This window comes from Eptatretus burgeri, chromosome 2 (assembly GCF_056783735.1).
Source record: "Eptatretus burgeri isolate ZD-2024b chromosome 2, Ebu_testis_v1, whole genome shotgun sequence".
NCBI lineage: Eukaryota > Metazoa > Chordata > Myxini > Myxiniformes > Myxinidae > Eptatretus > Eptatretus burgeri.
Window position 1 is genome coordinate 149,413,624 of NC_140962.1, and position 25,666 is coordinate 149,439,289.

The following is a 25,666-nucleotide window of genomic DNA, read 5'->3' on the forward strand; positions in this document are numbered from 1 at the left end:
CGGACACATTTGGAGACAAACACTGCCCGGACATAAATACCTCCTGGACGCATCTGAAGCCAAGCTATCCAGACATAAACACCACCCGGACATGTTCGGAGCCAAGCTGTCCAGAGACATACACCGCTCGGACACGTCCAGAGACAAACTCCCATCCAGACATAAATACCGCCCGAACACAAACTCCCATCCGGACATGTCTGGAGATGAATACCATCCGGACACATCCGGAGATAAATACCATCTGGAGACAAACCCCACCTGTACGTAACCACCCTCCAGACACAACGACCATCCGGATACAGATAGAGATACAGACAGAGATAGAGACATATCAAAGAGAATATGTTATGCTTTGTGAACAACACACACACACACACACACACACACACACACACACACACACACACACACACACACACACACACACACACACACATTGCCTTTTATTGGTGTAGATTTTTAATTATTTACCACTCTTTTACAGATAACTTGTTTTGGTATGTAAAAAATGTTTTATTTTAACAATATTCTCTCCTTCAAAAATTTGTGAAACTGATGTTTGTCCTTTTTATTTCAAGGCTCGAGACCATGTTGGACTTGAAATCTGTGAAGACCACACCACTCACTGCTCTGGACTTCTCGAAGGAGGAAAAGAATTTAGACGTGCTCATCGAGCTCAATAAGAACTTCCTGGAGAAGATACAGAGTAAGTGTGACAAATTGGCCATTGCATAAAAAACAAGAAGGGAACACAAATCTGGAAGGGAAACAGGAAGAGAAAAATCCAGAAAAGAAACAAATAGCAATGTTTTTCTTTTTTGTATACCAAATTATGGTTCAGGAAGAGTGATGTCACAGAGGGTAAAAAAAACCAACATGGTTTCGGTGGGGCAACAGGTGTACACAGCAGGTGGATGCAACAAGCTAGGTAACCATCGAACAGGAAAAAAAACGAAAGATGGGAGGGCAGGAAATATCCTCACCTGAAACCACAAGGCTTCAGTGAGGTGGGGTTCACAAGGGCAGAAATATTTGCAGGTAGTGATGGGTGGTGACACGATATGCTGGTACAACACGTACTTGAAGTCCCTCTGAATTGAATAATCTTCGGAAAGCAGTTCCACAAATCGAATAAAGGAGTGGATATTTGCAGAAAGTCGAGTTATTGTGAGTTTGACCAGAAGGGATTACTGTAAGAACGGGTCATCCTCGATAATTTTCGGATGGTCAGAGGTCGAAGAGAGCAGAGAAAGGGATCAATACTGGAGGAAATGGGAAATAACAGAGAGTCTACCAACCTCTGCAAAGTGAGAACAGCAGGTCTTGTGCTTTATTCTTGTCATGCGAGATGACAATAATATTGATGGTTTTAGATTCTAATGATTCCAGGAGAGACAGATGTGTTGTGGAGGTACAAGGCCATTGGACAGACCATTAACCTGATGTGCTATGGACAAAGCCTTTGAGGTTGTGAATAGTTTTAGTTACCCCACGCATGCAAAGCAAAAAGTGGGGTGAAGGAATTTCTTAATTTCCATCCATCTGTCTGTCGAATCAGCTTATGATCATCAGTTTATGATCGAGTAACAACTTAATTAAATTGAATGCTGTATTTTGAACACTAATCAGAACATGAATTGGAAGACAAGTCTTTCGTTTTACCGTACTTTGGCTCTGAATTCGTCCTGATCGCACATGCGCAGAGAGGAGTGAGATTAATGCTTTACTCTGTCTGCCTTCCTGGTACTCAATCAAAATTGAATATCAATGTAATTAGGAAACTTCCTGTTTTTTTAAGGATATAAATTGCTCAAACAACAGACACGAAGATCGAATATGACATGTTAGATTGAGTGATGTAATAGACAATGGGTAAAGATATTTGCAGAAAGTCCAGATATTGGGAGTTTGACCAGAAGAGGTTACTGTACGAACGGGTCATCCTCGATAATCTTAGGATGGTCGGAGGTTGAAGAGAGCAGAAAGACGGATCAATACTGGAGGAAATGGGAAATAACAGACGGTCCACTCCCTTCTGCAATGTGAGAGCAGCAGGTCTTGTGCTTTGGTCTTGTTATGTGAGTAGGGTTGGGCATACAACCATACTTTTTTTGAAAGCAGTGTTTTTGTATGGCCAAATTTCATGCTGATCACGAATCCGTTGAACTTTTTGACATAGGATGATGTCTTAGGTTGGTAAAATGCAAAAATTCAAAATGGCCACCAAATTTACCCACTTTTCAGGTAAAATTTGATAATTATGGCTTACTAGGGCATGTAATATTAGGGTTGGACACACATCGACTTTTTCTCTGTTGTCCCGTTAAAAGGAGTGTTTTTTTAATGGCCATTTTTCACGCTGATCACGAATCCGTTGAAATTTTTGACCTGGGATGATGTCTTAGTAAGACGGATTCGTGATCAGCGTGAAAAATGGCCATAAAAAAACACTCCTTTTAACGGGACAACAGAGAAAAAGTCAATGTGTGCCCAACCCTAATATAATTGATCCCCCTCCAAATACAACTGAAAACCCGATTTTCTTCACATTTTGCTGCCTGGCACTGTGCTGCCTGCTTACCTCCCATATCTCTGACCACCCCGAAATCCTTCCCCCATGTGACACACTCCAACATTACCCCTTGTATCCTGTAATATCTATCTATATTGTTCTTCCCCATCCCCAACACCTTACACTTGCTCAGGTTAAATTACTTTCTCAAATCTTTTACCCAATCTATGCGAGTATCAACACTTTCCTGAATCTGATCACCACCCTCTCTGCTATCCACCTTTCCTCCAAGCTTTGTGTCATCTGAAAATTTGGAAAACCTCTTCACCCCTCTCTCCAAATCATTGATGTAAATAATTAATAGTAATGGTCCGAGTCCTGATCCCTGAGTACATATAAAGTTGACAATATTAAGAGAAGAAAGAGAGGTGGGATGGAAGGGATCCATGGTGTAAGGGAGGGAAGTGACCGAAGGGGAAGAGGGGGAGAGTCTGATGGGGGGGGGGTCCTTCCCCCACCCCTCCAAATGGTAGGGGAATGTTGATTTAACCTGAAGTTTGTACATTCTAAAACATTCTTGTGTGCAAAATGAAAGCAGAATCATCTTCTTCATTTATTGATGTAATTTTTTCAGTTTTTAACACATAACTCCTGAATATGTTTTGAACTTTACATTGTTTTCCGATCCAACCCTGTGTCAGGCCTCATAATATGCATTGATCGCCTCCTTGCAATTGCCATGGAGCTCCAAGGGAATTTTCCGGAATTCGATTGAGTCATAGGAACAGTAATTTACTTCAAAATCCATTAAAATGTTAGACAGAAGTTGAAATATATTTGAAGAAATATATTTTGCAAAATTGGCCGGGCCCGGTTCAACGTTGCGTGTTACTACAGTTCGCCTATTTTGGGGGAGACAAGATGGCAGACAGTGCACTTCCGGTGGCTTCACGCACGTAGCCGTCGTGACCAATCCAGGTGTAGAGATCAGTGGTGCTGACCGAGCTGTTTCATGGAAGGCGTGAACTGGGGCCATGTGGTCACCTTCTTCCTGTTCAGTGTCACGTTATAAGCAGAGTTGGCTGCATTGGCACACATGGGATCACTCGCTTCACCCAGGTCTGACAACATGGAGAACGACCTTCATTCTTGGATCGTTGCAAACGGTTGATGGTTTCCTGCATCTCTTGCTGGAAAGCTTTTCTCATTGCCGGTGGTGCTTTGATGTGGTTGGGGCAAAACCAATGAGGCAGTGCTTAGCATGGGTTTCGAATGGCTTGAGTTGGGTGGAAGACGGCTGCTTAGCTGCTTTCGCGAGTGAGTGGCGGTGGTGCTGGCAGGGCAACTCCCTTGTTCCTTTTTCAAATTTGGCACTGTATAGTGTGGTTCTGCTGCCAAAACCATTTTTGTCATGAAATGGAATTTATATTTTGAATTATCTGCTTGTTGTTAGTATTGTGGTGTCGTTCAGCAGACGGCGGTCCATTCGGGTGGGTGCCGAGAATGTCCTATACCTAAGAGAGGATGATCACCTGTCTCTGTTATCATCTGAACTCAAGTGTTTGGACATCGGTATTGCATCACTCTCTGAGGTTCGGAGACCACATTCCAGCAAGATCATGGCAGGTGGTTACACCTACTATTGGTTTGGTCACTCTGATGGTTACCATGCCCAAGGAGTTGCTGTAGCTGTGTCCAACAAGCTGACTGCAATGATAATTGAGATAACACCGGCCAACGAGCGTTTTATGAGACGAAGGATTCGTCACTCCTTGGGTGTCATTTCCATGGTCTCTGTATATGCTCCGATTGAGGCGAGTGATCTCACCGTCAATGACGCATTCTATGCCACGCTCGAGTCTGTGGTTGATCAGTGCCCAAGCGAGATACTCTTCTCGTCTTGGTGGATTTCATTGCATCGACTGGAACTGATGGGAATGGTTTTGAAAGGTGTAGGTCCCCATGGGTCTGGAACTGAGAACCAGAAGAGCATTAAGCTCCTTGACTTTGCAAGAAGTCATGGACTTAGGGAGGCTGGTTCATGATTTCAGCGCTCACAAGCTCATCGCTGGACTTGGTATTCCAGCAGTGGCGATGTAGCAAAGGAGATTGACCATGTGCTCATTGATGGTCGCTGGAGGATGATCCAGAACTGCAGGGTCTACCGGAGTGCTCAGTTCCTCAATACTGACCAGAGGCTTGTTGAGGCAACTCTGAAGTTTCAGCTTAAATCCAGGAGAATGGTACCATCCCAGCATAGGCTTGATGTTGGCAAGTTCAAGGATGAGAGGGTAGCTGAGGGGTTTGAGAACAGGCTGAATGGAAATTTGGGGGGGGGTCTGGGTGCTTTGGGGGATCATGAAGAGTTGTGGAGTGCCTTCAAGACCACCATCCTTGATGTTACTGGGAGATGTCTTGGATCTCATTGGAGGGCAAAGAAGAATTTTATCTCTCAAGGGACACCGGATACCCCAAAGTCACAGTCACAGGGCCAGGCTGAATGTCAGAGCTGAGCTGTTCAGGGAGCTGAGGTGTAAAACTGTACGTGCACTCAGGGTGGACAAGGAGGCCTATGTTTGAGGAATCTGTGAGGGGGAAGAACATCACCTGTAGTCAAGTGATTTTCATCCTGCTTACAGGGGTATTCACGCATTGCATTCCTCCAAGCCCGTCCCTCGGTGTACTCCAGTTAGAGCAGAGGGTGGTGGGCTCTTGACAGAGGAGTCTAAAGTGGAGGCCAGCTGGGCCGGTTACTTTGAGCGGCTGTTCCAGGCTGATCCACCAGCTGTTGATTTGGATGTCAGGGGTCTTACTATCCTGGTGGTGTTCACGGAACATCACAAATGAAGCAGAGACTTTTGGTTAATATTTCCAGGTGTTGTGTATAAACAACAAAAGTTGTTTTTCACAGGTGCACTGTCCTATCACATAGATATCGACAGATTAATTTCACCAATAACGATTTCACATCAACATAAATCATTCATATGTTACTGAAATCATTCACTTGTTCCTAGAATCATGCGTTGTTCAATTCAGGAGTTTGTGTGTTCTCATGGATTCAAAGTTTACAAGAACTTGATTTCTTCCTTTGGTTCCAGTTAAGAAAGAAAGGTTCAGGTCTATCTTGTGGAGAAAACGAATGAGTGATCACTCAGTTCCAGTGCGGTCGAGGGCAGTGTAAACAATGTTGTGAAATTTCCTAAATCAATTAGTGAAAATGAAGTAATATTTTAATACAAAATGGAGATTCTATTTCTCTTCCCCTGTGGTTGTTGTATTTAGATATTTGGCTGAAAAAAATAAAATCTTCATAAACATGAAAAACAAGAGAATTTCCCTTTTGTAATTTTTGCTCATCTTTACTCACTTCCACAGAAGAACTAGTGGAGCATCTGGAGATGGGAGAACTGGATCGGAACAACTTGAGAAGTGTTTGTAAGTGAAGGGAAATGGGGAGGGAGTTATTCTTTTTCCCTTCATTATCAGATTATTTAAAATTCCATATTTCCTCCTTGTCATTCCTTCCTTTTTCTTCTATTTTAATTCCCTCTTTTTATTTTCTTTCACTTTATTTCACTTAGTTATTTTCCAACTCCATCAGTAGGGAAAGAATACTGGTTCTGGCTCACTTTTCCCCATGTAAATGAATGGGGGATTTTCAGCCATGAAATTTTTCTTTTTTTCCCCTATAAAAATAAATCCCCTTTTTAGCCCAAGGTATATTTATTTGTCTCCCCTTTTAACCTGGAGCCTGGTGTTGGCTTAGTGGTTAGGGTGGCGGCTTGGGATCCCAGGGTCCTGAGTTCAAGCCCCGTTGGCTGCTGAATTAACACCAGGGGGTTGACTCAGCCTGCCATCCTTCCGAGGTCGGCGAAATGAGTGCCAGTGTACTGGTCCCGGTGTATGCCCCGGTTAGAATAGGTGTACCATATCCCTGTGTGTCATAAGAGGCGACCAGGGTTGGCGTCAGGAAGGGCATCCGGCCATAAAACATTGCCTCAAGAAAAAGCTAAACCCCTGCACAGCAGGGAAAAATGTCTGTAAAAACTGTCATTTTTTTTTTATTTCCCCTTTTAACCTAGGGGCTCTCTATTCAAATAGCCCATACAACAAGATAAAGATTTGTTAAAGGTGATTCCAAAGAAATATCTGAAACGTCGAAGCCTCGGGGCACTCTCTATTCAAATAACCCATACAACAAGATAAAGATTTGTTAAAGGTGATTCTAAAGACATATCTGAAACGTCTAAGCCCCGGGACACTCTTTATCAAATAACCCATACAACAAGATAAAGATTTGTTAAAGGTGATTCTGAAGAAATATCTGAAACGTCTAAGCCTCAGGGCACTCTTTATCAAATAACCAATGCATATTGTTTAGCTCACTCATTGAACCTATAAACATTTGTTCATTCTCAAATTCCTTCAGTAGTTTAATTTTCTTTGCACAATAATCCCCATCTAAAATATTGAAAAACAAAACATTTGAATCTTTATATTTTTTAAGATACCCCTTTTGTGCCATTACGAAATGATAAACTTCTCTTAATGATCTCATCTGGCCACCGCCCGAGTTGCAAATCATTTTTGTACATAAACCACGCCATAAAAAAAGTTTTGTTTCAAATGTTTTCAGTTCGTGTTCTGAGATAAAATATAAACACGAGACCTTGTCTCACAGAATAGTTCCTATTTTTTCACAGCATGACAGTCCAAAACCACTTCCTCATTCACACAGCACGACCGTGTCAAAAAAAAACACTTCCTCATTTTCACGGCATGAACTGAAAACATTTGAAGCAAAACTTTTTTTATGGCGTGGTTTATGTACAAAAATGATTTGCAACTTGCGCGGTGGCCAGATGAGATCATTAAGAGAAGCTTGTCATTTCCTGTGGCCACACCCAATGATTAAGCAATCTCCTCATCGTTGCTTTATAAGCGGTTCGCCAGACAAAGTTTCTGCCAGACGGGATTTTCATTTTTACAACTGAGGCATGGGCGATCTTTCTTCCGATGAAGACAACAGCCCACTACAGAGTTGGTAAGTTTGTGTATGGTTTTCTCTTTGAACGATGAAGCAAATGATTATTAATTAAATCATGATAATTCTGATATATATATATATTTTTTCCCTGACAGGGCATTGGAAGAAATTGAGTTTACATATCACGACGTGGTTCATGAAATTAATACTCTTATTGAAGAGATCAATGATTTTAGAAGAGAATTGAAAGACATTTACAATGAGTGGCACGAAGTCTTATCACGTCCTCTCATCTCGAAGGAATTAAACCAATGGTGAGACACATGTGTGTGTGTGTCTCTCTCTCTCTGTCTGTCTTTCTACCTACCTCTCTCTGCTCTTATTGAAGAGGTCAATGATTTATAATGACTGGTCTCTGATCTCGAATGAATTAAACCAATGGTGTGGCACGTGTGTGTGTGTGTGTGTGTGTGTCTATGTGTGTGTATGTGTGTGTGTGTGTGCGTGTGTGTGTTGCTTTCCCTGTCTGTCTCTTCATCTATACCCTTGACTTATTTTTTTTTTTTTCAGCACTATCGCACAACATCAGCTGTTGAAGCAATCTTGTACAACACATGATTTTCTGGAGGTAAATATTTCTGAATTATTATTAATATCACTCGTACAACACATGATTTTCTGGAGGTAAATATTTCTGAATTATTATTAATATCACTCTCTCTTTAGAATGTCGCCTTATGTTGGTTGCATCATTAGTTTGGACGTGGTTTTGTCAGTACACTGGAATTCATTTTATTGACCTTGAAAGGATGACAGGCTCCTGGTGTGTTAATTCAGTGGCCAACAAGGCTTACTCATATTACCATGTAATTATCTTTATAAAACCTAATTATTATCCACTTTTTGGTGTCTGAGTTTCGAAATCACAAGACATCTGAAGAAGATTGCTGGGAAAGATTATACATTCTCGCAAATGAATATTTAATATTTTTATTAAATATTCTGTTTCCAACAGAATATGGTGTCTGAGTTTCGAAATCACAAGACATCTGAAGAAGATTGCTGGGAAAGATTATACATTCTCGCAAATGAATATTTAATATTTTTAATATTAATAAATTATATTTGCTTTGTTTACAATTACTTGATTCTGAATTACAAAAAAGAATCAAGACATGAACGAGAGGGAGGGGGAGGGGGGTAGGTGCGCTCCCCCAATGACCCATCACCCCCTCATCCCATCCCTCCCCTCCCCATGTGTGTGTGTGGGGAAGGGTGGGGGTGGGATGAGGGAGGTGGTGGGTCAAAGGTGGGGGCGCACAGGGGGATGAGGGGGTGGGGTTTGTGTGGGCGGGGCTTGTGTGGGCGGGGCTTCGGTGGGGCTTGTGTGGGTGGGGTGTGTGTGGGAGGGGCTTGTGTGGGCGGGGTGTGTGTGTGGGTGGGGCTTGTGTGGGTGGGGCTTGTGTGGGCGGGGTTTATGTGGGTTGAGCTTGTGTGGGAGGGGTTTATGTGGACAGGGTTTATGTGTGTGGAGTTTTTGTGTGGAGCTTGTGTAGGCAGGGCTTATGTGGGAGGGGTTTATGTGGGCAGGGTTTATGTGGGCAGGGGGTTTATGTGGGTGGAGCTTGTGTGGGAGGGGTGAATGTGGATGAGGCTTATGTGGATGAGGTTTGTGTGGATAAATGGATGGGTGGAGAGATGGGGGGATGGGTGGATGAGTGGAGCTTGTGTGGATGGGTGGATAATTTTTTAATTAAATAAACATGTTGTGTGTGTGGGGAACTAATTAACTAATCACTAATTATGTGAATATGATGAATATGGGTGGAGCTTGTGTGGGGTTTGTGTGTGTGGAGCTTGTGTGGAGTTTTTGTGTGGAGCTTGTGTGGAGCTTGTGTGGGGTTTGTGTGGGGTTTGTGTGGGCGGGGCTTCGGTGGGAGGGGCGTGTGTGGGCGGAGACAAAAAGGGGCGGAGTCAAAAAATTTCAATTTATTGGAGCTTGTGAGGGGTTTGCGTGTGGTGGGGTTTGTGTGGGGTTTGTGTGGGCGGGGCTTGTGTGGGCGGGGGCTTGTGTGGGTGGAGTCAAAAAGGGGCGGAGTCAAAAAATTTCAATTTATCTTTGTCTTTTGTAATTCCTGTGAATAAAATGAACCTAAAATCTCTTCCCCTTCCAAATCATATATCTTATAAGTCCAAGGAACCGTATCTATTACATCAACAATTTTTAAAAGTTCTTTCATCCATCGTTTAGTAAAACCCTTTTCAAAATGAGATTTCCACCTATATATTCTTACGATATCACCAACTTTGAACTTAGGTTTTCTGACATTAATCTCTTTTTCATATTTTAATTTTGTAAATGTTTCTGATGGTTTCATATTTGTTGCCGTGTGAATCGTGTCATTATACTTATCCACAATATCCTGAATAAAAGATGACCATTGTTGTGAACCGAGTTGTGTGAATTTTTTATATAGTCTCTCTTTTAAGGTACGATTAAAACGTTCAACAACAACTGCCTTCCCTTCATTAAAGGTACTGTATAATGTAATACTGTTATTTTTTAGAAAATTCATAAATGTCTTGTTATAAAACTCTCTACCCTCATCAGTCCACAATTTTTTAGGTTTTCTCTTACTTTTATTAAATATCTGTTGAAAAGCTAACATAAGAGTATTACCTGTTTTGTTTTTTAAAGGGACAACCCACGCATATCTACTCCTCAAATCAATAACGGTTAAAGCATACTTGTACCCCTTATCATTATTGAGTTCAATCAAATCAGCAGACCAGATAGAATCAACTTCCTTGGAATAAACTTTCCTTCTCTGAAACTTTGTGAATATTGGTTGATGTAATTCATCAGCTAATTGCTCTTCAGTCTTAATGACATCATTAGAGCCTATAAGTTTTTTGAATTTCCAAGCCCAAGTTTCAATTTAGCACTGATCATCTTCTTCACAATGAACCGATCAACTTTTTCTCTCAAGGTTGGATTTTGTATCAGAGACAAATTATACAACATTTCTCTATCGGCTTCATGCTTTTCTTCCAACGTTGTGGTATTCCCATAATCAATATCGTGTCTCATGCACACTTCATCAACTCTATTGATAGGCTTACTCCAGGATTTAGGATTGTCTGCCTCATCTAATCTTTTATCCAAGTTTGTGCCTGGACCACAGAAAGAATACCCTGGAAGATGTAATTCCCCTGGTATTCCAGTAGTTGTAAATTTACTTCCTGATAAAAACTTTTGTATATCTCCTCCTAGTTTGTGTTAGGAGATAAATTGATTTTTTTTTGAACCACAGACCGAACATATACCTTTTTGTATAACCCTGTTATTTTTACTTTTAATATATGAAATATTTTTAGTATTGGTTTTCTTTTTACATTTGAGACAATAACTCATTTATTTATGAGAAAAATTCCTGCAGAGTGCAAAAACCTTTTTAGTTTCCAACATGCACATTTGAATCTTAATTTTTAAAACATAAAGAATCCTTAGAAATGCCTTCACTCTCTCCCCCATTTATTTAAGAAAAAAAAATGAAAAACTTGAATTAAAATACATATCTTCTCGATGTCAATAGTCTTGTCGAAAGTATTGTAAATAGACTTATCAATTCTTTGTTTTCCTCCTCGGTGGGTTGAGTTATTTTCTGTAATACCCCTATTCTTTTTTGAATCTCACTGGTTTCCATATTTTGATATTTATTCATCCACTCTCTTTCCTCCCTCTCCTCCCTCTCTCTCTTCTCTCTTTCCTCCCTCTCTCTCTTCTCCCTTTCATCCCTCTCTCTCTTCTCTCTTTCCTCCTTCTCTTTCTTCTCCCTCTCCTCCTTCTCTCTCTTCTCCTTTTCCTCCTCTTCCCTCTCTTCTTCAACTCCTTCCTCATCCCTTACTATCCTTGAATCGCTCACACCCCATAGAATATTATACATATATTCATCAGGATTTCTTGTTATTCCTGTAACCAAAATAATTTTTTTTACAACAGGAAACCAATAAAATTTCTTTTGAATTTCTAAAAGAGCCTTACCTTTTCTTAACTTTATAATTTTTTCATTATTTAACATTCTAATTAAATCTAAAGTTGTCGGTTTATCAACATCAGCATAATGCCAATCTTTTATTGAAAATACCTCATTCTTATGTTGTAGAACATATTTATTAAAATACCGAATACCCTTTTCTTGAAGGTATGCTTGAACACAGAAATGATAATTTTCTTGAAGCCTTCTTGCTGTCATTTATGTATTAGAAATATATGTTAGAATAATATTATGGCACGAAACACCTCCCCATCTTCCCATAGTTAAATCATTTTGTATTTCCTTAGTTATTATATATAATCCTGTTTTTTCTGCTTTCATGAGATAAACAAGGGCAAAACCATTATTATATTTACCCTCATTAAATTCTTTTATTTGTTGTTTACTAATCGTAGCCCCACAAAACTCATTCTCGATACCAAGTGGATAATATTCTTCCTTACGAGACTGATTTAATTGTTCCAGGTCTTCGAGGTTAATTTTAAATGACCAATTATACCCTAAATCATTCATATCATACCCCCATTGTTCTATTCTCATACAAACGATACGCCCTTCTTTATAAAAATTTATTTTATTTCGAACTGTGAATTCTGTATGACCTGGAGATAATATCAACACTTCTGTATCTTTGGAATACACAGCCGTTTTATTCAAGTATATATATATATATTGTGATAAATCACTTAATCTCACCAAGTCATTCGCTTCAGTTGGGGTTGGATAATTTTTTAATTTATAAGCATTTTTCATGTTAATATTTTTGGTTATATTATATTTATGTCGTTCAGCCTGTGCCTTTGTGTAATAATTTGATAAATCAATATCCAGTTCTTCAGATACACCAAAGATAGAACCATCTTTACCAACATAAGTCATTTATATTAGATTAAAAATAATATCATAAATTTTTTTATTTTTGTTGAGTTGAAATAACACATATAGGCATAATTGGCCACAACACTTGGAATTTAATTCTTGGACTTGAAATGTTTGATAAACACCATTCTGTAAGAATTTTATGACTTCAACAGGTGGCGGAAGACCAAAACTATCAAAATAATATTTGTCTTGACTATTAAAAATACAAACCCAATGAGAACCGTTCCCATTATTATCTTCTAAGTTCATAATAATATTCTTTGTATGTTTCGGCACATTTGTTAATTCATATCTCATACAAATAACCACATTATGAATTTTTAATTTCTTACAATATTTGACAAGTTGTAAATTTGATGTTGTATTCTTTCCAAATTCTTTCAACCACTCATCAATGCTCATTTATTTATTAGAAAGATATAATCCATTACCTCTTTTCGTTAATTTTAGACCTGCTTGTGCTATAGAAGAAAGCATATCTCCAACTAACAATCTCGCTTTATCAGGCAGACCTTCAAGTTTTTCAGCAAAATCTACAATTACACCACTTCCACTAATTTGTTTCTCCAACTCTTTGTTATGTCTTTCCAATTCTTTTTGAGCCTGGAGTTGAGCCTTCTTTTCATTGGCAGTTTTCACCGCTGTTGAAATACCGCCCGTCAATGCTCCAACCGCACTTAAACCAGCAAATAAAGGAATTAGAAATGGGAGAAATCCTCCACTCGTCTCTCTTATTGAATATTTTTTCAACATTGTTTTTGTCATTTTAATTTTAAGTGAGCCAGTGTCATTCAAGATTTTAACCTGTTCTCTTGTGAGAAAAACATCAATTCTTACTGCTCCTTTTCTCTGAATTGTATTAACGTTAATTGTACAAGGCTTTTGATTTTGAACACAAGATGATAGTTTATGAAGATTGATTTGATTAACATACACCCCAGTTGGTACTTTGCCACTCATTTATTTAACAAAAAATTATGTGAGACTAATCATCACACCATTATCTGTATTAATCTGCAATTCTGTTTCTTCCAAAAGCAAACAATATGTATCAACTTCTTCACTCTCTCCTCTTTCAATGTATAGGGAAGTATCCACTCGATTAGACTTTATAGTTTCCTTTTGAGTGCTCAGGTCAAACGCATAGATTGTATACAAACTTTTAAATGCTGTCACATCCAAAATAGGTTCTTTATTTCCATTACTTTCACACACCTTTTGGTAAGACTTGTATGCTTCAGCAAAATCATTTTTTTCCCAATTAATTTCCAATCTATCTCGTGGGTAAAATGTTCCATCTAAAGAAACGCGAAGTTGTTTCACCTTAGCATTATCACTCAATGCATTATTCTTATCAGTCGCAGTATCACCATCTGGCTTTTTAAAAATGATCCACAGGTATCGTGGCTTTCCTTCCAGAACACCCAAATTCCACGTGTAAGTAGTTTGATTGAGTTTAACGTGTTGACATCTTCTTTTGAGGTATGATACACTGAGTGGTTTCTTTGAGTTAAGTCTTCGATTCAACATCTCTTCTGTTTTAAGATTAGGAGTATATTCACTGATATACCAACTCATTTCCTCAATTACAAATTTATTCTGATCACCAAAAGCACTAGCAACACCAAAAAGCAATCGATTTTCATTATCATTCCTTTGTAGTTGAAATCTAATTTTAAGACCATACAGAACTTTATCATGATCACAAAATCCAAATATACCTTTAAGAGGAACTGCCACAGTAAAACTATTTTCTGCTTTTGTATCATCATTATACATTCCTTTCCTTTGAGTATATCCAGGGTCTGTGTTTGTTCCTGTTGACATATCAGGAATAAAACCTTCGGCAGACCCCTTTCCCATTCTATCACTGAATGTATAGAGTGTAAATTTCATCATTTCAGATACAGCAGAGACATAATCAACCGCTTCAACTTCTTGTGTTCCAATATACAAACGCACACTATCAAACATTTTCCAGAAGAAATCATTGACAAGTGTATGGTTTGTGTTATTCCCAGCCTTAGTGAATTTAAATTTACACAACAAGAAACTTTCGGAGAGATTCAAATAGGTTTGTTGATTATTTATTTCAAAACTTTTTGTACCATTCGTATTCCAGTCTGTTCCAGTTATTGCATTTACCTTGAAGTAATCTTCTTTTTTAGTGGAGTTTGAGATAATAATAGTATCATCCAAATCATAGATACTATCAATTGCTTCCATACTTGTATTTATTTAGGAAAAAAAAGATGTTAAAACTTTTGAAACCCTGTTCCAAGTATTTGAATTATTTTCTGTCGTTCTTGGGGGGACAACTGAGTTTTGCCTTTCTTAATTTCTTTTATTGCTTGTAATTTATGAGATTCCTTCTGGGCATCTTTTATACTCTTTACAGCACCTGCTACATTTCCCACAGCAGAAGCAGTTGAACCAATTAGATCTTTATGTTTAAGAATAGTTGAACCAATACCCATGAGAGTATCAATTATCCCATCTCCTCTAAATTGATGCCCAACACCCCTTTGTCTCTTAGGTTTATAGTATCCTCTACCAAGATACATACCTTCACCCTTGTAGTATGGGGAAAGGAACATCCCATCCCCTGTAATTATTTTATATTTTCCCAACTCGTGTTTCCTCACAATAACCATCGTATTTATTTATTGGAAAACTTCACGTAGGTGAATTCTGATAGATATAACTTCTCCATTAAAAGAAATCACACGATTATCTTGGTCGGTTATCCTAAAATTTACTCTGTGTATGGTTTTTCCTGACACAGGTAGATAAACCAAATTTTTGGGTTCCATATTGAATTTATAACCAATTGGGGTTGAGTATGCGCTGAATGAAAATATTGTATTTGTTTTTTTCCCATCATTATAAGCACCATCAATCAAATCACAGTGAATTAACACCGAATTTATTCCTGAGGATATTTGAATGACATTATCACTGTAAAACGTCCCATTACTTTCAATCTTTTTTGAGGAGAAACCCAATAACTCTCTAAATGAATTATCAATTGTGAAATCAACCTTGTAGTTATTTTTAACTTTAATCGTTGATTTTGAAGTATGTTTTTGAATGTTTATAATAATATTTTTTGGTTCATCACCCTGTTCTTTTATAAGACGAGCAATTTCGGAAGATGTTTGAGAAATCTCATATGCTCCGGGTAAGACTGTTATCGTTTTGTATCCACTTCCCGGATTATAACTAAACTTGTCATTTTTCTCGGTTATATTAAATAAGGTATTATAAGTTTCCATGGACAATAAAGATGCCTCATATTCTTTTGTTGTGTCAAGTTGTAGTGGGTATGGGAATGAAGATGTGTGGTCGCTTGTTGTGAAATTTAAACTAAGGATTGTGCTTCTCATCTTATTTAATATGAGATAAAATGTCTTTATATTGATATTTATTAATTATTTTCATGTTCATCAACTGGTCTAAAATGGCTGATGCTTCATTAAAACAATTGTTATTTCCAGCCTTCTTACTGCCTAACAACAATAACAGTCTATTAACTAATTGCGATGGGTCATTTGGAAGAAAACTAACACCTGAACCAAGGATACTTAAAGCCTGAATAATGTGTTTCTCCTTCTCATTCTTCTTACTTTTACCAGAAAGAATAACCTTATAATTTAGAGTGTTCAGCAGATCAATATATACTCTATCATCATTATTTTCCATATCCAATGGTTTATCAATATACTTTGATTCATCCCTCACAGTTGAACCTTGTCTTCCATCTTTTGTGAGAAGAAACATTAATCTCGGAGTTAGTTAAACAGGGGGTTGAGCAGAACCCAAGAACCTTAATTCATCATTAAATATCAATACCTTTTCTTGAACAAGATGAAATATTGCTGATTGTTCTGTTGGAATGAGCCCTGCTTTGGTTTTTGAATCCGCTGAATATTCACTGTTTTGAACAGCATTCACAATATAATCAGGGGGTTGATTAATCTCTTCCAGTTGTTGAAATAATTCTTCATCATGATATTCTAATTCTCCAATATGCTCTAATTCTTCCTCCGTCATTTGACTGAAATCTTTTAATATTTGAAGTTTTTTAGGAGTATATTCTACTGTGGGAACTGTGGAAACATCTTTCATTTTTTCTTGGGAAGTTTTTAAAAGTGGTTTAAAAAATTTCTCTTGTTTTCTTTCAAATGCTTCTTCGCCCGTTAGTTTCTGTCTGCATTTCTTCTTTATGTCTTCCTGCTGTTTTACAACTTTTGAAACCAACTCTTGATGTTCCCTAAATCTTCTTGCTCTTTCTTTCGCATCCATTTATTTATTGAAAAATATCATTTAATATCTCATCTTGTTTCACAACAATATATTTATATTTTTCAGTCGTGTGTTTCATGTAATCCCCAAATTCCTTTTTACTACATAATGTAGAACAATTGTCTCTCCAAAAATTGTTTATATCTATTGAATTTAACTTTAATAAAATAAAAGTATTAGCATTGTTTCTGTTGGAACGACGAGGAAGCTGAAAGTACGATTGACTAAGATAAATACAATTACAAGAAGAATGTCTCCCTCTTGTGTAGTAGCTGTCCATTACCGTTTGGTTTCTCTCATTAACACAATCATCAAAGATAACGAGGTTCTTTTTGGATTTATCCAAATCTTGGGGAGACGGTATATCATCCGTATTATCACTCAGAATACAAGTTATCGGTTTTGATTTCTTTTTACATCTCTGTGTATCACAAAATAGTTGTATTATATCTTCAATGTTAAAATCATTTAGGTTTTTTTGAAGTTTAAAGAAACCGATTATATCTTCTTTTTGAAGACCAGCATTAAAACCTTGTGAGAGTAGTGGATACTCTGGTTGAAAACTCGACTTTGTGAAAATTATTAAATTATCATAATCTAAAAAGTTGGGAGTGAGGAGCATCTTTAAAAGTAAGCAGGTTTTTCCACATCCACTTGAACCAACTATGAGGCATCTTAATGAATTTGGGAGATTTTTATGGTTGTCAAATTTTATCTTATTTTCCCAAATGGGTAAAAAATCATTCATTTATATATTTGGAAAACAGGTTATTTAATTTATTATTGGCTTTTTTCGAAATTCTATATTTTATCCTAAGTTCAGGTTTAATTTCAAGATAATCCATTATTTTATTTATGCAATATCTTGTGTTGATATTTCCCTGAAAATCACATCCATGAATAATATATAACAACAATCCTTTGAACATTTCTCTAATACGTTCAGTTTCTTCCCTTGTAAGGAAAGGTGTGTTCTCACCCTCGTACTTTACATTCATTTCTCTAATCAATCTTGTAAAGTAATTCATTTTTGGTGTAAATCTAAAAGAATTATTTTCCTTTTTATATTTTTTATTATCATTAATTAGAAGATAATCACAGAATATACATTGTTTATAGGCTTTTGACTCTGTGTTTAATCCCCGTCTTTCACACGCAGGACAATTCTCAAATTTGTCATATGGAGAATCATGGAATTCAAGAGGCTCAAAATCGAGTAAACTATTCATATTTATAAAGTAAAACTTTACTTAAACTGAAATTCATCTTCGATATCATCTTCGATACTTTCAGAATCATCTATACTTTCATAACTATCATTTGAACACAAACTCTCGGTGTCATAACTATCGTTTGAATGCAAACTCTCGGTATCATAATCACTCTCATAATCTTCAAAATCTTCAGTTGAATATTGGCTCATTTAATTAGTAGAAAAAACATTACCATCGATATCGATATACATTTTTTCATTAACAGATTCAACTGCTACAATTTTTACATTAAAGGTAATTTTAAAATGATCCTTCACTACAATTGAACGAAATGTCATTTCACCTGATATATTAACATCCTTTATTTCTTCAGGATTTATATCTTTAGGGTTGTTGAAAAAAATACAAATTTCTCCTTGCATATTACAGATGGTCTTATCTTTTCTTTCTAAAGCTTCATCCATAAGGTTTTTATTTTTTGATACCTTTTCTTGTTTCATTGCTTTTTCTAGTTTTGAATATATTGCCAGAAGGAGAGGAGAAACTTTTGTTAGAGATACCTTAATTGATGTTCTTCCAGGTATACTAAAAGCCCTTCCACTGAAGTAAATTGAAGAACTCATCATATCCACCATAATTGTTTTTATCCAATAGTTGTTATATTTGTCTTTGTTCAATTTTACATCCTTGACATATTTCTCAGCATCTTCAACAAATGAAGAGATTGATTGAAACTTGTCTTTTGTGTCTTGAAACATTGTATTTATTAAGTGAAAAAGTTGGAGGATAAAATGGTTTTAAGCACAGATTCACCTGTAAAATAAACGAAATTTAAATCAAGAAAATTTTAGTTTAAGCACAGATTCACCTGTAAAAGAAACGAAATTTTCATCAAGAAAATTTTAGTTTAAGCACAGATTCACCTGTAAAATAAACGAAATTTTCACCAAGAAAATTTTAGTTTAAGCACAGGTTCACCTGTAAAATAAACGAAATTTTCATCAAGAAAATTTTAGTTTAAGCACAGATTCACCTGTAAAATAAACGAAATTTTCATCAAGAAAATTTTAGTTTAAGCAAAGTTCTATTATATAAATATGGTGAATACAACATACTGCGATGTTTGTAATCACGAATATAAACATTATAGAAAACACCTCCGAACCAACAAACACACATTTAATCTATTTCACAAAATATCCCCTCTTGAGTTGGAAAGAAAACATTGTGATACCTGCTCAAAGGATGTTTTGAAGAGTAGTTATAATTGGTATCTTCAATCACAAAAACACAAGAAAAATGAGTTTAAAGTAAAGGGAGACTATTATATTGAAAACACTGATGGGGCATTTAAAGGGCATATAAAAATAAGGATTTTTCAATTTGGAGAACCCGGTCCATCATCAATAGTTGAATCAATTGAAATAGTGAAACCCGATGTTGAAAAATTTATTAAAAAGACATTAAAAGAAATGAAAACTTTAAAGTTTTATATGGGAGTGAAAATGAATATGAAAAGACAAGATGAAGAACAAACTCCTTATATGAGGACAGATCTTCATTTTATAACATCATTTCAAGATTTTTTGAATAGTGGGGTTTATGAAGAACTATCAAGACAAGAGGAGGATGTTGATAATACAGTGGTAGGAAGTGGATTCAATATTAAAAAAATCATCTTTTTAGATATACACATTCTAAAATCAAACCCTCTTAAAGCTTCTTCTTATATTGAATTACCAAAAGAAATAAAACGAAAGAAGGCAGTTGTTAATATTAAGAATAATGATAATAAATGTTTTCTCTGGTCTGTTCTTGCTCACTTACATCCACCAAAATGTAATTCAGAAAGAGTAAAACAATATATGAAATATGAGAATACCTTGGACATTAAAGATTTTAATTTCCCAATGCCACTAACAGATATTCCTAAATTTGAGAAAAAGAATAATCTTTCTATTAATGTATATGGATTAACGGATACAAACAAAGTTCAAATATTAAAAATTTCAAACAACTATAAAAATGAAGAAACACACATTGATCTTTTATATTTTAGTGTTGGAAAGAATTCACATTACACATACATCAATAATTTATCAAGATTAATCTCTTCTCAGGTATTCAGAACAGCAAACAAAATATATCCTTGTAAGCGATGTCTTAATTCATTTCATACAAAAGAACGATTAGAACAACATTCAAAATATTGTAGTAATCATAAATCAGCTGTAATTACAATGCCTAAACCTGGTGAAAAGATTTCTTTTGAAGATTATAATAAATCTATCATGCACCCATTTGTGATATACGCTGATTTTGAATGTATCCTTAAAAAGATAAATACTGCTTCTCCTCATCCAAAAGAACCATATACAAATAAATATCAAAAACATATTCCTTGTGGTTTCTGTTATTATATCAAATCATCTGTTGGAGAAAAGTATAATAAACTTGAACAGTATAGTGGAAAAAATGCTTCACAAGAGTTTGTAAAACGATTAGAAAAGGATTGTATAAGACTAACTAAATTAATGAAAGAAACACATGAACCGATGAAATTAACCATAGAAGAAAAATTAGAATTTAGAAAGAACAATATCTGTCATATTTGTGAGGAGGAAATTGAGGAGTCTAAAGTTCGGGATCATTGTCATCTTACTGGTAAATATAGTGGTCCGCTCATTCCTGTTGTAATCTTAATTATAAATTACCTTCTTTTATTCCAGTCTTTCTTCACAACAGCGCCAACTATGATACACATCTATTTATAAATGAACTTTCAAAAACACCAGGGAATATTTCTGCCATAACAAACACAAGTCAAAAGTATATTTCATTTACAAAAATGATATTCACAAAACCTTTAACTCGTATTCGGTTTCTTGATTCTTACAAGTTTATGGGAACACCACTAGCCAACCTCGCATCAAATCTAAGCTCCACGGGCTCTTTTCCAAATCTTAATTCATTCTTTCCAAAAGAGGAAATTCTAACTAAAGAGGAAATTCAGATTAAAGAGAGAATTCAAAGTAAAGAGGAAATTCTAATTAATGAGGAAATGAATGAAGAAATTCTTACTGAAGATGAAATTCTAATTATACAGAAAATTCGAACAAAGAATGAAATTCTAACTAAAGAGGAAATTCTGATTATAGATGAAATTCTGATTAAAGAGGGAATTCTAACTAGAGAGGAAATTGAAACAAGGAATGAAATTCAAAGTAAAGAGAAAATTCTTACAAGTAAGGGAATTTATCCTTATGGTTATATGGATTAATTTATGAGATTTAAAGAAACACAACTTATGGATTAGATCCTGCCCACTATTTCACAGCTCCTGGTTTAGCTTGGAGTGCAATGTTGAAAATGACAAAACAAGATATAGATTTAGTCAGTGATGTAGATATGCTTTTGATGATTGAGAAGTCTAAGAGAGGTGGAATATCACAAGTATGTTCAAAAAGATATGCTAAAGCAAATAATAAATATCTTCCAAATTATGAGAGTGAAAAAGATAGTAATTATTTGATGTACTTTGATGCTAATAATTTGTATGGATGGGCAATGTCTCAATCTCTGCCTTATGGTAAATTAGAGTGGTTGGAAGAAAAGGATTATGAAAAGGCTTTGATGAATATTGTTATTTCTTCTCAAGAGAAATTGAATGACAAAGAAGAAGGTTATTATTTTGAAGTTGATTTGAAGTACCCGAGTGATCTTCATAATAAGCATAAAGACCTTCCTTTTGCATGTGAGAAAGAAACCCCAAAGAAAGAATGGTTCAGTGATTATCATAAAAGTTTTAATATTAAAGGCAAATCAACAGAAAAGTTATTAACAACATTCTATGATAAAGAGGGATATGTTTTGCATCAAAGAAACTTGAGACAATATTTATCTGCTGGGTTGAGAGTAGCTAAAATTCATAGAGTTTTAAAATTTAAACAAAGTCCTTGGATGAAAAAGTATATTAAATTCAATACAGATATGAGAACAAATACAAAAGTAAAATTTGAAGGGGAATTCTATAAATTGATGAATAATGCTGTCTTTGGAAAGACAATGGAGAATGTTAGAAACAGGCAAAACATTAGATTTGCAACATCTTGGAAAGAAGCTTCTAGATTGATAAAAAGTTTTGAGAGAGAAGAGGCTTTTTCAGAGAACTTTTCTGCTATTCATATGAAAAAGGAAAGTATTGTCATGGATAAACCAATTTATATTGGAACAGCAGTTCTTGATTTATCAAAGATATTGATGTATGATTATTTGTATAATGATTTAAAGAAAGAGTATGGTGAAAATGCTTCATTGTTGTATATGGACACTGATAGTTTTATTCTAGATATAAAAACTGACGATGTTTATCAAGATATGAAGAAAAACATTGGAGTATATGACACAAGTAATTTTAGTAAGAAGAGTGAGTTATTTTCAAAAAAGAATGAAAAGGTTATTGGCAAGTTTAAGGATGAGTTGGGTGGAAAAGTAATGAGTGAGTTTATTGGATTGAGAGCAAAGGCATATGCTTATAAGTATGGTGATCAGATTGATAAAAGGTTAAAGGGAATAAAGAAATATGTAATAAAGAAATCAATAACTTTTAGAAATTATTATAATTGTTTGATGAATAAGAAAGAAGAATATAGGAAAATGAATACAATAAGAAGTTATAAACATAAGATATATAGTGAAGAAGTAAATAAAAAGGCATTAGGAGCCTTTGATGATGAGATTTATTTTAGATAATGGAATAGATTGTGTTCCATATGGATATTGTATGATAGAGTGTATAAAATAGATTGTGTTCCATATGGGTATTGTATGATAGAGTGAATAGAATAGATTGTGTTCCATATGGACACAAGTTTTAACGATGGGAAGATGGGTTAGGGTTTTTAAGGGCTACCGCCGCGTTTTTCACAATATATAAATGGCCGAACCAAGTATTAGTCAAACTAAAGAGTGGAGAAAATCTCAGTCTTGGTATATAAATGGAAAACATAATGAATGTGAAAAATATCAAATAAGTCTTATTGAAAAATATCTAAAACAAAGGTAAATAAAACAAATATACGAATCAATTTAAAAATAAATAAGTTAGAGGATGTAAAGAAAATAATAAATATGTTTGAATGGACTGAAAAATTTGATGGTTATCAATTGAACAATGGAAAAATAATTTACTACAATATCAAAATGATATGCAACTCAGGAGGTGGTCAGATGAGATCATTAAGAGAAGTTTATCATTTCGTAATGGCACAAAAGGGGTATCTTAAAAAATATAAAGATTCAAATGTTTTGTTTTTCAATATTTTAGATGGGGATTATTGTGCAAGGAAAATTAAACTATTGAAGGAATTTGAGAATGAACAAATGTTTATAGGTTCAATGAGTGAGCTAAACAATATGCATTGGTTATTTGATAAAGAGTGCCCCGAGGCTTAGACGTTTCAGATATTTCTTTAGAATCACCTTTAACAAATCTTTATCTTGTTGTATGGGTTATTTGATAAAGAGTGTCCCGGGGCTTAGGCGTTTCAGATATTTCTTTAGAATCACCTTTAACAAATCTTTATCTTGTTGTATTGGTTATTTGAATAGAGAGTGCCCCGAGGATTCGACGTTTCAGATATTTCTTTGGAATCACCTTTGACAAATCTTTATCTTGTTGTATGGGCTATTTGAATAGAGAGCCCCTAGGTTAAAAGGGGAAATAAAAAAATGACCGTTTTTACAGCCATTTTTCCCTGCTGTGCAGGGGTTTGGCTTTTTCTTGAGGCAATGTTTTCTGGCCGGATGCCCTTCCTGACGCCAACCCTGGTCGCCTCTTACGACACACAGGGATATGGTACACCTATTCTAACCGGGGCATACACCGGGACCAGTACACTGGCACTCATTTCGCCGACCTCGGAAGGATGGCAGGCTGAGTCAACCCCCTGGTGTTAATTCAGCAGCCAACGGGGCTTGAACTCAGGACCCTGGGATCCCAAGCCGCCACCCTAACCACTAAGCCAACACCAGGCTCCAGGTTAAAAGGGGAGACAAATAAATATACCTTGGGCTAAAAAGGGGATTTATTTTTTTAGGGGAAAAAAAGAAAAATTTCATGGCTGAAAATCCCCCATTCATTTACATGGGGAAAAGTGAGCCAGAACCAGTATTCTTTCCCTACTTCCATCTTCCCTCTTTCCAAGTGTCACCTGACCCAAAGGTTGTTTAATTGAATGATGTCCAAGTTGGAGGTGGGTGTAGTCCAAACTTGTGTTTATCTTACAGGTAAAGTAGAAGTGATAAACACAGGACAGAACAGAGTTGAACAAAATAAAACAACTGATTAATGGCATTCTCTTTTTCTTTGTCTTTCTCTTTCTCTCTCTCTTTGTCTTTCTCTCTCTCTCTCTCTCTCTCTCTCTCTCTCTCTCTCTCTCTCTCTCTCTCTCTCTCTCTCTCTCTCTCTCTGTCTGTTTGTCTTTGTCTTTGTCTTTCTCTCTCTTTGTCTTTGTCTTTCTCTCTCTTTGTCTTTCTCTTTCTCTCTCTTTGTCTTTGTCTTTCTCTCTCTTTGTCTTTCTCTCATTGGAACAAGAACTTTCTTGGCAATTACTTGCTCTGCAAGCAAATGCAACCCATCACTTCGCTGATGGGAATATTAAATGGGGGGGGTGTAAGAGGGAGAGAGGAGGGAGGGAGACCATGGAGGGGTGAGGGAGTGAGGACGTAGAGGTGGAGGACTAATAGTGTAGTAGATAGTAGAAAAATCGTGCAAATTATGATACAAGCATCAAATTTGTCATTTCTGTTCTGCAGGGCTTTCTGATCAAATCTGCATGATTGGCCATTTGAAAATCCAATTTTTTCAAGTGGCCAATCAGGCAGATTTGATTAGAATCCCCTGGAGAACAAATGTGCCAAATTTGATGCTTGTATCATCATGTGCACGATTCCTCTCAAAAATTGCTATTATCTGCCCCACTATAAGGAGAGGTTGGAAGCAATGAGAAGTAGGGCAAGGGAAGGCAGCATGAGGGGAGGGTAAGGGAAGGTAATGTGAGGGTAAGGGAAGACAGTGTGAGGTTAGGCAGCATGAGGAGAGCGCAAGGTATGGCTGTGTGAGGGAGGGTCCATCTGGACATAACCACTGTCCAGACACGCCCGGAGATCACCCATCATCCACATATGTGCAGAGAGAACCACCACCCGGATACATGCGGAGATAACCACCATCCAGATACATGTGGGGATAACCACTGTCCGGATACATGTGGAAATAACCACCATCCGGATACATGTGGAGATCACCACTATCCAGATACATGTGGAGATAACCACCGTCCGGATAACGACCATCTGGGCATAACCACCATCCAGATACGTTTGGAGAGAGAGAGAGAGAGAGAGAGAGAGAGAGAGAGAGAGAGAGAGAGAGAGAGAGAGAGAGAGAGAGAGAGAGAGAGAGAGAGAGAGAGAGAGAGAGAGAGAGATAGAGATAGAGATAGAGATAGAGATAGAGATAGAGATAGAGATAGAGATAGAGATAGAGATAGAGATAGAGATATATATAGAGATAGAGATAGAGATATATATAGAGATAGAGATATATATAGAGATAGAGATATATATAGAGATAGAGATATATATATAGAGATAGAGATATATATATATATATATATATATATATATATATATATAGATA

At 36.3% G+C, this 25,666-nt stretch overlaps 2 protein-coding genes and 1 long non-coding RNA gene across 3 annotated transcripts in view; 2 read left to right on the forward strand and 1 right to left on the reverse strand.

Moving 5' to 3' along the window:
- Positions 1 to 25,666, reverse strand: part of LOC147033509 (E3 ubiquitin-protein ligase TRIM7-like) — a 1,095,521-nt gene that overhangs the window by 716,204 nt on the left and 353,651 nt on the right. The window lies entirely within an intron of this gene.
- Positions 1 to 25,666, forward strand: part of LOC147033524 (E3 ubiquitin/ISG15 ligase TRIM25-like) — a 272,640-nt gene that overhangs the window by 83,833 nt on the left and 163,141 nt on the right. The window contains exons 6-7 of the mRNA XM_085855227.1: positions 582 to 709; positions 5,894 to 5,953. Coding sequence (XP_085711353.1) covers positions 582 to 709; positions 5,894 to 5,953 — 188 coding nt within the window. The remainder of the gene's footprint in view (positions 1 to 581; positions 710 to 5,893; positions 5,954 to 25,666) is intronic.
- On the forward strand, positions 5,962 to 8,593 carry LOC147033527 (uncharacterized). Its single transcript, XR_015051569.1, has 3 exons — positions 5,962 to 7,819; positions 8,076 to 8,133; positions 8,521 to 8,593. It is a non-coding gene; the product is annotated as an uncharacterized LOC147033527 (long non-coding RNA).